General features: G+C 37.1%; 1 protein-coding gene across 1 annotated transcript in view; it reads right to left on the bottom strand.

Annotated features, from left to right (window-relative positions):
* Positions 1–2,288: 2,288 nt before the first annotated feature.
* Positions 2,289–13,521, bottom strand: part of LOC150081625 (polycystin-2-like) — a 260,880-nt gene continuing 249,647 nt past the window's right edge. Inside the window, exon 16 of the mRNA XM_090379489.1 lies at positions 2,289–2,406. Within this exon, the coding sequence (XP_090235615.1) occupies positions 2,386–2,406 (21 nt within the window). The 3' untranslated portion in view covers positions 2,289–2,385. The remainder of the gene's footprint in view (positions 2,407–13,521) is intronic.

Below are 13,521 nucleotides of genomic sequence, written 5' to 3'. Positions count from 1 at the left end.
AGTATGGCATTACGGGCAAGTTGCTACAGTGACTAAAAGGATGGTTGTGAGTGGGAGAAGACAGGAGTGGTGGTCAATGGGTACTGCTCTAAGTGGCCTAATGTTATTAGTGGTGTCCCTCATGGATCAGCCCATTGTTGTTTTGTACATTTATCAATGATATTGATGAAGGCATATCAAGCTTAATGTCAAAGTTTGCAAATGATACAAAGGTTGGCAGGGTTGTTAATTACATGAATGACAGTACTGCTGCTGCAATCTGGAAAAGTTGAGCAGATGGGCTGAGAGGTGGCAAATGAAGTTTAACATTGACAAATGCAAAGTACTGCATATGGGTAGCAGTAACCCCAGAGAGAGATGTACCAACTATTTGGTGTTACACTCAGGGTAGTGGAGAATGAAAGAGACCTGGGAGTAATTGTGCAGTCAGATGTGAAGTTTTCTGAGCAGTGCAGACAGGCTGTCAGAATAGGTCAATGGGTTCTTGTCAATGATATTAATTTTGCGAGCATGGATAAGGAGGTGATTATCATCCCCTTGTATAAGGCAATGGTCAGGCCACACCTTGAATACTACATACAGGTCTGGAAGCTTCATTTTAGGAAGGATGTAGAGTTGCTAGAATGAGTACAGAGAAGGGCAACAAGACTGATGAATGGAACAAAGGCTTAAGTTCTGCAAATTGCAGCTTCTGGAGACTAGGCACCTGCGAGGTGATCTGATTGAGATGTACAAGACCTTGAATGGATTGAGAAGGCTTAATGCTGATGGGATTCTTCCTCTTGCTCAGATTACAAACCTGAGGGAGCATAGATTCAAAAAGAGGAAAGCAGTTATAGAATAGGTGTGTGGAAGTTTGCCTTTAGCCAGCAGGTAGTTGATTACTGGAACGAACTTACATCTGTTGTTCTGGAAGTTGATAGCTTAAATAAATTCAAGGCAGAACTAGACAAACATTTGGAATGAATGGACCAGTGAAATGGGAAGGTTTTGTTTTTTTTGGGCTGATGCTATTAGCATAATTAATGATATATCACAAATAATTTTTTTCTATTATATTTGAGAATTCTGTCAAGCCTGATATGATTTGCAGCCTGTGGTTCTTGCAATATAAAAGGTTGTGTGTCATATTAAAAGACTGTGCTCATTGCTTTAAACTAACTAATGTCAAAATTAAGGTTTTCCTGTGTTGGACTATTTTTAGAACAAAAGAGAGGGGGGGGGGAAAGCATGCATGTAGGGCAGTTAAAATATTGTTAGCCAGTTTAAAAGAGATGCTTCTATTGTAATTTCTAATGTTATACATCCTATGAACTCACAATGAGGAAGTGTGTATAGGTAGCTATATACAATGGAAATAGAAATACTGTACTTCCCTGCAAGCCTTGTATAATAATTTCATTATGAACTGATAATGGGTATTATTAAAATAATTGATATTTGAATGATAAATTAATTTAATATACTTTGTGCATCAAAATAAAGATGAACACTTATCTGAAAAAAGCTAATTCTTAATAACTGTTTATTTTAAGACATGATACCACTTACTGTAAAGTCACCTGAGAAAATTTTGGGAAAACATTTGTTTATTGCACACAAACATTGGCATATCTATACACAGTGTCGGCTACATGTAATTTTGATCACAGTCTTTTTTTTTTTTTTTAAGGAAAAAAAAAGTTAAAAATTCTAATGAAATTACTGTACTGAAATTACAATGAAATCACTGTACCTTGAAAAGGTCCATTGCAAGTAATATTTTAAGATTTTCATTATCATAATTTAAAACATCACACCAGATTATTATTCAGATGAAATGAGTTAAAACTGTGAAGAAATTTTAAACTTAGTTGTTTAAGGTTCCTTCTCAGCTATTATTCTGATATAATGCATGAAATAGTGAGGTTATAAAATGTATTTTACTATAACACTGTTCTATATTTATGGCACATTTGACTAAGCTGCAGTTACTAGATATTCATTTAATATGATTCCAGCTTGTACTTTCAGAATACAGCAGTTATCATGCAGTTATAAAATTGTACTTACAACTGAAGTAACATGCACACTGAATGTAATGTTGAATTACTGCTCAAAATAAATATGATATACATAACTTGTTTCTGTGATGTCATTGACAATTTTATTTTTGGGAAGGGAAAAAAAAAAAAAAAAACCAACTGAACTGTTCTTTTATGGTTTCCCACAGACCTTTCAAGATAATCTTCAATGACAAAGATGCAATTATAAAATAAATATTGTGAAAACCTATACATTATATACATCTACACGTGACATTCTTTTTACAGCTATAGTGAGCTATCTTTGTATAGCAGTGACGAATAGTTCCACAAAAAGATCCTCTTTACATCTCTTGTACCATTAGTGATAGCTGCTTGTATCCTATAAAGGAAAAAAAAAAATTAACTAATGAAAAATACAAATTATACTGACATTAATTTAATAATTTATAAATAAAGAAAACTTAAATATCCTTACAAAAAAAAAAAAAAAAAAACTCCAAAATTTAATTATAATGAAAGTTAAGAACCAGAAATGTAGAAAAGAAATGTAACCTTCATTTTATAAAAAAAAATAATAATAATAAAAAAATATTAATTATATTAATTTTAATGATTTTTTAACTTGCTTTTCATACCATTTTTATATATAAACTAAAAGGAGTTCATTTTTTTTCCAGAATATATCTTCAGTGAACTTGCTTACATGTATATGGCATTAAATTTTATAAATGGATATTTTTTATCTCAAAGCAAGGCAATATGCGGTACAGGGGGTCCTCATTATCTGAGGATAATTGGTTCCAGAAAATTCCACTGAAAACGAATTCACTTAAAACAGGGACCAAATTTTCATAATGTGTATTACATACTTGTCCATAGGAAAAAAATGGATTGAAGGAATTGAAAAATGAGACAATTATTTTATTAGGCATTTTTATTAAAATATGCCGAATAATGTAAGATTAAGTAAAGTTTATTGAGGTTACACTATTTTTCACTACAATGAAAGTTTCAGTTTTATAAATGAAGGTGAATCCAGGGTTGTTTGGGGTTTTTTTGCTATATTTTTTCAGATCAAAATCAGCTTGGTGTAAAGTATCCATAACCTCAGTCAAGTGTTTTATTTTTAATCAATTATTTGCTGGTCAACAAACAAAATTACTTGCAGAATTAGTAACTGAAGTATTCTGGATCAATATTGAAAAGAAAAAAAAAAAAAGTAATCTATTCAGATTGCATGTTTCAGTTCTAATACAGTAATCCCCCACTCCCCATCACAAATTCAACATTTGCAAGATCCATGTATGGGCAAAAAATTTTTTTTGGGCAGTTTGGGAATCACACCAAAAACTATTACTGGCTACCAACCACTGCCCACTTTCCCATTCCCCTAGTATTCACAGGTGATGTCTAAGTGTAATGCTGTATAACACATTACCCTTAAAATTGCTGAAAGAAAGAAAAGAATCTAGTGGAGAAATGGATAAATGTAATGGACTTAAATGAAAAAATAAAAGTACTTGATAGACTCAACGGATGAAAGTGCACCAGCAATTGGACGATATTTTGAAATTAACGAGTCAAAAGTGATATCCATAAAGAAAAATGAGAAAGCAATATCAAAGGTGTGAGAAAAATCAATCAAACAAATGGAAAAAAGTTCTTAATTTGTGCATAGAGGACCAAATGCAGAAGAAAATTCCTCTGAGCAATTCCATTATTCGCAAGAAAGCAAAGCGGTTATTCAACTATTTCGACACAGAAGAGTGAAAAACTGGGAGCATATCTTCTGATTTTCAAGTAAGGATGGTTCAATAGTTTTAAAACAGGCACAGTTTGCACAACATAAAGCTCACTGGTGAGTCGGCATCAGCGGATCATGAAACAGCTCAAAGGTTTCCCAATGAACTATATCAGTTTATTGAGAAGAAAGGATATCTGCCACAACAGGTCTTCAATGCTAATGAGATTTCATTATTATGAACAAAAAAATTCCAAGTAAAATTTTTCTGGTTTTAGGGCAGTGAAGGAGTGTGCATCCCTTCTTCTGTGTGCCAGTGCTTCAGGTGACTGCGTAATAAAGCCTGTGATTGCTTCAAGAACACCCGTGTACTAAGAATGCAAAAATAATATTCAAATGCCTGTGTCCTGATGAGCAAACAAAAAAAGAATGGGTTACTGCAGTATTATTCTCAGAGTGGTTCCATTACTGCTTCATCCCCGAAATAAAAAAAAAATTCATGGTATCTAAAACTTCGAATCATCATTGATAATGCTCCTGGGTAGAAGTGGTTTTCCTATCACTGAATACAACTTGCATCTCCAACCCTTGGACCAAGGGGTAACAGCATCATTACCTCTTGGTCCAAGTACTATACAAGACCCAGTTTTAAGTGCATTTTAAATGCAACAGATGTTAAAACAAGCTGAAAAAATTCAATATCACTGATATTCACAAGTCGCTGAACCTTTATGGGGTCCTTAGCCTTTGATACAACTGTGTGCAACCTCCACTCTGGTAGCTGCACATGGTATGTCTCTCAATTGTGCAACACCTAAGTTATACATTCAGTTAGCAGTGGCAATGGGTGTAAACAGCTCTCTACATCTGTGCCCCACTTCTCGGATACATTTCTCTATGATCCACTGGGGGTAGCTGCATTTTCTGAGATCTGCTGTGACACATTTAATTCCTTCTTTTCTATCTTCAGAGATGCTGCAATGGGACCCAGCTCTATCCAGTAATGCCCTAATGATGATTGGCTTGTGCCGTATTCTGTCCAGGCCTAACTGAGTGTATAACTTGGGTGTAGCTGCACACAGTTGTGTCAAAGGTTAAGGACCCCAAACCTATGGAATGTGTAGGTGGGGTCGTATATGAGATAAATTGCCTGGATTGTGGGGAATGTTATGTTGATGAAACAAAGCATCGGTTTAAAGGTCAAATGGGGGGGAGGGGCATATCAGCGTGATAAAGGCTGCGGATTATGGGAGGTCTGCTGTGGCAGAGCATTCTTGGGAGGGGGGGGAACGATCAAATTTCTCCTGATGAAGCTGTTATCGTCCATCAACCGGGCACACAGATTTTGGGACAGTAAGTGGCTCGAAAGCTTGCAAATTTGCTCCTCTGAGAGTATTAATAGAGACAGGGAACTACAGAAAAGTTTTGCAAGAGAAATGTTTTCTGTAGATACTTCCACGGGCACTGTTTTTCTGAATTGGCTTCTATAATTCCCCTCCCTCTCTACCACACTGTCCAAACACTTGCTACAACCAGTCAGCATCCTTTTACTGTCCAAATTCACAGAAGCAGCTTTTCTTCCTCATTTATTCCTTCAACTTCCATTTCCTGGAACAACCTCTCTTCATATGTATTTCCTGAAAATTATAATCTTCTTTTATCTTCTCAACCTTCAACTAAGTACTGTAGGTTTTAATAGCTTTTCTGCTTGGTGTGTTTCTAAAAATAAAAAAAAAATCTTGACCAGTTGTACAGTCACAAGGTCATTCATAAAGCTGTGGAAAGATTGTTTAAACTATCTGAACTAACTGCCACCAATTCCTTTGTCTAATTTCTTTTAATGTCCTCTAAATTAGTGTTTCTCACAAGTTTTACTCATAACCTTAAGAGTATGTGTGAAAAGCTTGGGGGGAGGGGTATGCCAGCAACACAACTGAAATTTTGAGAAAACTGAATTATTCTTTTAAGCACTCAAATAAGATCCTAGTGGTGTAACATACTGTCAGGTGTGACTGAGCCGCTAATGGAGCAGCCTGATGCCCTGCAGCAAATTCAGTCTGCGAGTTCATCAGCAACCCAAGTGTCCAATACTACGTTGGATAATTTACACTTAAATTTGGGGGAAAGAGAATGAATCAAATGATACACAAGTTTTTAGTTCCATGGAAAATAATCTTAATCAGATACTCAATTTTAAAGACACAGGAAGCATTCTATAAGAAAGACATATGCCACAGAACAAAAACTGACAATGAAACAAACATTTATCAGCTCATGATAGTTCTAGAGGGTGCACAGTATGTGTGGGATTAATGATTTAAAGCTTAAACAAACTGATGGACTGGTTAGGAAATATAAGGTCATGTTGAAAAGTGTAACGAAATAGGATGAACATGTTATCAAACTCCTCAAATAAAACCTTCATATTCGGGCCATGAACTTTTCAAATGCCTTGTATAAGGGTGAGTTGTGTCAAAGGTTAAGGCTGCAATTTAAAAATGGGAATTAATGCTACTCTGCACAAAAAAAAAAAAAGTTTCACTGGATACCATACTGATAACTGCTCAGAAGATCGAACATTTCTATGCAATTTTACCAAAACATACTTCACAATGAGCCTTATGGAACATTAGCATTAGTAGAGGCATACAATGCAAGAAGGCAAGCTCAAGCTCAGCATCAGCCAAACAAAAAAAAAAAAAAAAAAAACCTCCCATTCATTCCAAATTCCTGTTCAGCTCAGCCTTAAATTTATTTAGGCTATCAACTTCCACAACAAAAGATGGAAGTCTGTTCCACCAATTCACTACCCGCTGGCTAAAGGCAAATTTCTGCACATCTATTCTACAACCGTCTTTCCTCAATTTGAATCTATGCGGTCTCAGGTTCTTAATCTGAGCAAAAGGAAGAATGCCATCAGAATTCAGCTTGCTCAACCCACTCAAGGCCTTATACACCTCCATTAGACCACCTCTCGCAGGTGCCTACTCTCAGGCACTGCAATTTGCAGAACTTGAGCCTTTCTTAGTAAGAGCACCCCTTTGTTCCCTCCACCAATCTTGTTGCCCTTCTCTGTACTCATTCTAGCAACTCTACATCCTTTCTAAAATGAGGCCTCCAGATCTGTACACAGTACTCTTAAGTGTGGCCTCACCATTGCCTTGTATAATGGGATAATCACCTCCCTGTCCCTGCTAGCAAAATTCCTAAATATCATTGACAAGAGACTATGATCTGCCCTGGCAGCCCATCTGCACTGCTCAGCGAACTCCTTATTTGACTGCACAATTACCACAGGTCTTTTTTACTTTCCACTTCCCTGAGTGTAGTACCACACAGTTGGTATGTTTCTCTTCAGTTATTGGAACCCATATGCAGTACTCTGTATTTGTTAATGTTAAACTTCAGTTGCCACTTCTCAGCCCATTTGCCAAACTTATCTAGATCCAGTTGGAGTAGCATACTGTATTTACTGTTGTCCTTTGTATCATCTGCAAAATTTGGACATTAAGCCTGATATACCTTCATCAATATCATTGATAAATATACAAAACAACAATGGGCCCAACACCGAACCTTGGGGAACTCCACTAAAAATATTTGTCCACGTAGAGCAGTGTCCATTGATTATAACTCTCTGTCATCTCCCACTTAACCATCCCTTTATACATTGTAGCAACTTACACTTAAAGCCATACCTCTCCAGTTTGTACAGCGGTCTTCCATGTGCAACAGTATCAAAAGCTTTCCTGAAATCCAAGTATAGTCTTTAATGTCATCCTTTTTAGAATTTAATGTTGGCAACATCATCAGTTGATCCCACTGTACAGAATTTAAAAACGGTCTGAGACCCCTGTAGTCACCTTAACGAAAACATTTGTGATAACAGAAGAGGAGAAAAAGTAGTTATGTAGTGGAACTTAAGAACACGTTTCAGCTTCTGCAGACTGCTCAGGACCAAGATATCAACGAGGAATATTACAACTTTCTCAAAGTGATAATGCCCAAAAAACCTATAGGTAAAAAGAAATAAAAAGAAGAAAAAATTAGTCAAGAAACACTTGTCATGATGAACTGAAGACGACAAATGAAGAGCAAGAAAAACACTGACAATGGGAAAATTGAGAATACTGAGTTCTACAAAGCCATTTAGAAAGAGACCCAGAGTGGACATAAGAATATTTAACACAAGAAAAGTAGAACAAGCATTGAGGGAAAACAAAGGATCTAAATCAGCAACCATGAGCAGTAATACAGAAAGACAAATGATACTGAAACTGAAGAATAGCGATACGTTACTTATAAATAGCAGAGAAAGCATAATTCAAATAACAGAAGACTACTGTAAAGAGTTATACAAGGAGAGAGGGAATGGTGCCAGCAATGGGGAAGATGGATCGCAAGTTAGTAACACATATAACATACCTGATATCCTTCCTAATGAGGTAGAACATGTGTTGAAGAAAATGAAGAATAAGAAAGCCTCAGGGGAAGATGAAGTTACTGTAGAGTTGTTAAAATTGGGAGGAAAAGACTTCACAAAATGCATTAGAAAAGATGTGATGCCTAAAGAGTGGAATGATGCAATCATAGTTTTGCTGCACAAGAAAGGAGATAAATCAGAAATTGGAAATTATAGACCAATTAGCTAGTTATCCCACATCTACAAGTTGTTCACAGGGGTCATTACTAACAGATTAGAAAGAATACTTGATGAGAATCAACCGAAAGAGCAAGCTAGCTTTAGGGCAGAATTCTCAACTATAGTTCACCTTCACATAATGTCACAGCTAATGGAGAAAGCAAATGAATATAAAATACCATTATGCCTGGCATTTGTGGATTATGAAAAGGCATTTGACTCCATACAGCATAAGGCAATGTTTCGAGCACTGGAAAGACAAGGCATCGATACCCCATATATTATGATTTTGAAGAAAATATATGAGAATGCTACCTCCTATTAGACAAAGACAGTAGCAAATTTATGCTCCAATTTCACCCATCCATTCATTCCAAATAACTTTCCAGCTAAGCCTTAAATTTTTTTAGGCTATCAACTTCCACAACGAAAGATGGAAGTCTGTTCCACCAATCAATCACTCGCTGGCTAAAGGCAAACTTCCGCACATCTATCCTACAACTGACTTTCCTCAATTTGAATTTATGCCCTCTCAGGTGATTATTCTGAGCAAAAAGAAGAATCCCATCGGCATTGAGCATGCTCAAACCATTCAAGACTTTATACACCTCAATCAGATCACCTTGCAGGTGCCTAGTCTCCAGACACTGTAATCTGCAAAACTTAAAGCATTTCTTCGTAAGAGCAACCCTTCGTTCCATTCACTCATGTTGCCTTTCTCTATACTCATTCCAGCAGCTCTACATCCGGCGCCTCCATAGCCAGGTGGGAATGAGCAGCAGTGCATAACACATGCTTCTTGATTAGACCGGGGTTTGAGCTCGTCACCACCAAATACGGAGGATGCGGAAAGGTCAGGGAATGACCACTGCATATCCCGGAGCAATATGGCCTTAGTTGCTAATGCTCCTAAAAACCAAATAACAAACAAAACAAAACAAAACAAAGCTCTACATCCTTCTTAAAATGAGGCCTCCAGACCTATATATAGTTCTCAAAGTGTGTTCTGACCTTTGCCTTATATAAGGGAATAATCACCTCCTTATCCCTGCTAGAAAAATTCCTGTATATCATTGACAAGATACCATGAGCTACTATTGCAGACTGTCTGCACTGCTTAGAAAACTTCATATCTGCCTGCACAATTACCCCCAGGTCCTTTTCATTCTCTACCACTGTCAGTGTAGTACCACAGAGTTTATACATTACTCTGGGGTTACTGCTTCCCATATGTAGTACTTTACATTTGTCAATGTTAAACTTCATTTGCCATCTCTCAGCCCATCTGTTGCAGCAGCGTACTGTCATTAGTGTCCTTACCAACTCTGCCAACCTTCATATCGTCTGCAAACTTGGACATTAAGCCTGATATACCATCATCAATATCATTTATAAATACAGAAAACAACAATGTCTTCTCCCACTCAACCATCCCTTTATCTATAGCAGCAATTTGCCTCCAATGCCACACTGCTCCAATTTGTGTAGCAGTCTTCCATGTGCAACAGTATCAAAAGACTTTCTAAGATCCAAATATATGATATCAAAATTATTCCCTGCATCCAGTTCCTTTGTGACCACATCATAGTATCTAATCAAATCGGTCAGACAAGACTTCCCCTTAACAAAACCGTGCTATGTCCGAGCTATAACTGAAGTCTTATCTAGATGATCATGCAGTGCTTCTTTAACCAGTGCCTCCATTAATTTCCCTGGAACAGAAGTTAAACAGTTCTATAATTACTTGTGTTGCCCTTTGATCCTCCTTTGTGAATTGGGGTCACATTTGCACATCTCCAGTCCATGGGTACCTCTGCTGAGTCCAAGGAATCTCTCATAATTATGGCTAAGGGTTTGCTTACTTCCTTTGCTGCCTACTTAAATATAGCTGGATAGATCCCATCCAACTCGGGTGCCTTTTTTATATTTATCGTCAACAATTTCTCCTCCACTTTCTTCTCAGTTATTACAAAATCATCTTGCTCACTGCCAGAGTTTAATTCACATCTGGCATTCCCCTCCCTGAATAACTCCTCATGTGTGAATGTAGATACAAAATACTTGTTTAGTTTGTTAGCCACCTAAGCAGGATCATCAACAGTTGAACCATCAATGTCCAGAGGACCAATCTGATTCATCCCCTTCCTTCTAGAGTTTTCATAAGTAAAGAACCTCTTTGCTATTTTTCTTTGCATCCTTTGCCAAAGATTTCTCATAATCTGCCTTTGCCCTCCTAGTCTCCTTTGTGACTTGGTTACAGACCAGCTTATATCTATCATAGGCTTCCATGTCACCCATTAATTTATATATATACCATGCATTTTTTTCTCTGCCACATATCTCATTAGTCGTCTGACATCCATTTAGGCCTAAACCTTTAACAATATTTCTTAGTTGGTATGTAAAGCCTAGTAGCTTCCAAGATTAATTCTTTGAATGCCTCCCTTTTTGAATTTGCTGTTGGTAATGTCATCAGTTGGTCACACTGTATAGAATTTGAATACTGCCTCAGACCTCCATAGTCGCCTCTACGAAAACAAAAACCCTTCCCCTGATGGTAATTTTTGTAATTCTTTACTCCTGATGGTAATTACCTCTTTGATTAAATCCCACTTCAGCACACTGTGATCACTGCCACCTAGTGGTTCCTTTATTTGCTGATTCTTAATGCATGAAGAATCACTACTGATAATCAGATCAAAAGTATTACTCCCTCTAGTTGCCTCCCGACCATGCTGATGTTCGGGAGGCATACATATCCGTGCATGTCCAAGAGAGTTCTATTATCCTGGATTTGGTTATCACTGAGGAGCCTAAATGTATCAAGAACTTGGAAGTGTGTGTGTGTGGGGGGGGGGGGGGGGCAATACCATAAAATGGGTTTTATTTAAAGAAACGTATGTGGTTAAAATGATATATAAAAAATATGCAAGAGGCATTTGAAAAGTTCATGGCCTGTGTATTGACGGTAGTGGTACAATGTTAAAAACTTCTGTACATAACGTATAACAATTCAAATAGTAACCCACCAAATTTCATGCAATTTCAATAATGTATTTTTTTTAAATTTCAGGTTCTGGAGGCAAGATGGACAAAATCAGTCACTGCACTGTCAATGAATATTTGTGAAAAAAACATAGGCACCAAAGGCAATTCACAATGATAGGTTTGCAGTACTGGGGAAGGATGCCGCTTTCTATTCCATGGTTAACAGCAGAATTTAAATGAGTGGGATAGACTTGATGATGACCCATACTCTGGAAGGCCTGCAACATCCATCACTCCAAAAGTTGACGGTGTGTGTGATCTTGTGATGGTGATCAATGAGTGATGGTTCGGTAATACATTGCAAGCATCCTGGTCATCTCACTATGACATAGTAGCAGCATGATGAATCCCAAAGTTCTTGATAGCAGATCAAAAATGCACAGAAACATTTGCATCATTTGCAAGCCTATTCAACAAATTTCCTTGCAAGGTTTGTGATCATAGATGAGACATAGGTTCACCGTTTTCAACCAGAAACAAAGGAGCAGTCCAAACAGTGGAAACACTGCTCTTCTTCTCCCTCCAAAGAAAGTCAAATGATTCCTTCTGCTGGCAATGTGATGGCATTGGTTTTCTGGGATACTGATGGAGTGTTGCTAGTGGCTCTGACTCTCTCCCTTCAGAAAGGGAGAGAGTCAGAAGGGTATATATATATATACCCTTCTGATATATATATTATTAAGCAGTATATATATACTGCAGGGTATTATTGCAGGCTATTATGCAGGGTATATATATATTATGCAGATATTGTGAAATATTTGCATGAAAACATCAAAGGCAAATGCCAAGGAAAACTAAGAAAGGGAGTCTTGTTCCACTGGGACAATGCACCTGCTCACAAGTCAGTCACTACTACTGACTTGTGAGCAGGTGCACACAAGTCAGTGACTACACTGCAGCCATGGCATTGACAGGCTTGTGAGCAGATAGCTTTGAAGTCTTGGACCAGCGGCCATATGCACCAGAACTAGCACCAATGGACTTTCACTGATATCCTAATTTGAAAAAAATACCTGGGTGGCATTTTTCCCAGTGATGTCATCACTGCAGTGGATGCATCCCCGGAAAACCAAAAGAAAGCTTTCTTTGCAGCTAGAATCGCACATTGCAGCATAAGCATAAAACGTGTATTGACTCTGAAGGGGACTATGTTGGATAGTAACGTTACAAGACTCCTCAGATAAAACCTTCATATTCAAGCCATGAACTTTTCAAATGCCTTTCATAAAGACGAGAGCTGAAACTTAAAAACGGGAATTACCGCTACTCTGTAGGAATTAAAAAAAAAAAAAAAAAAAAGTCTAACTATACTGATAACTGCTCATAAGATTTACATTTGAAATTAATTCTGAAATTTGATAACTATTTACAGTATCTCTTATACAGGAATTTATAATGCCATGCATTTTGCTGCATCCCTAAAACCATCAACTATTGGCAAAATACAACCAGCACTAGAAGAAATGGTGATCAAGAAGCAAAAGAAATTATATATATATATATATATACACACACATACATACAGAGAGAGGGGGGGGGCAGACAGAGCATGCATAACTATCGACTTTTAACACTTTTAAGCCACAGCTAAGGATCTTATAGATAGATCAAAATGTATGATATTCTAAACTCCTGCAAAATTAGAAGATACTTATTGTAAATATTTATCAAAATTCAAAATTAATGCCAAATACAAGCTCTACCAAGAAGTTAGCATTAGCATTAGTAGAGTCATATGATGCAAGAAAGCAAGCTTATATAGCATCAGCCAAAAAAAAAAAATCCCTTCCTGTACGAAGTACTCAAGGTGTGGCCTGACCATTGCATCCATTCACTCCAAAAGTTTGTCTAGTTCAGCCTTGAATTTATTTAAGCTGTCAACTTCCACAACGACAGATGGAAGTTTATTCCAGCAATCAACCACCCGCTAGCTAAAGGCAAATTTCCAATTTTTCTACAACTGTCTTTCCTCAATTTCAATTTATGGCCCCTCAGGTGCGGAATCTGAGCAAGAGGAATAATCTGATCAGCATTATTGGATCAGCATGTTTGTTTTGTTT

The sequence above is a fragment of the Mastigoproctus giganteus genome, chromosome 8 (assembly GCF_048544385.1).
Source record: "Mastigoproctus giganteus isolate SK-2022 chromosome 8, ASM4854438v1, whole genome shotgun sequence".
Taxonomy (NCBI): Eukaryota; Metazoa; Arthropoda; class Arachnida; order Uropygi; family Thelyphonidae; genus Mastigoproctus; species Mastigoproctus giganteus.
This window is presented reverse-complemented; position numbering and strand designations above follow the sequence as displayed.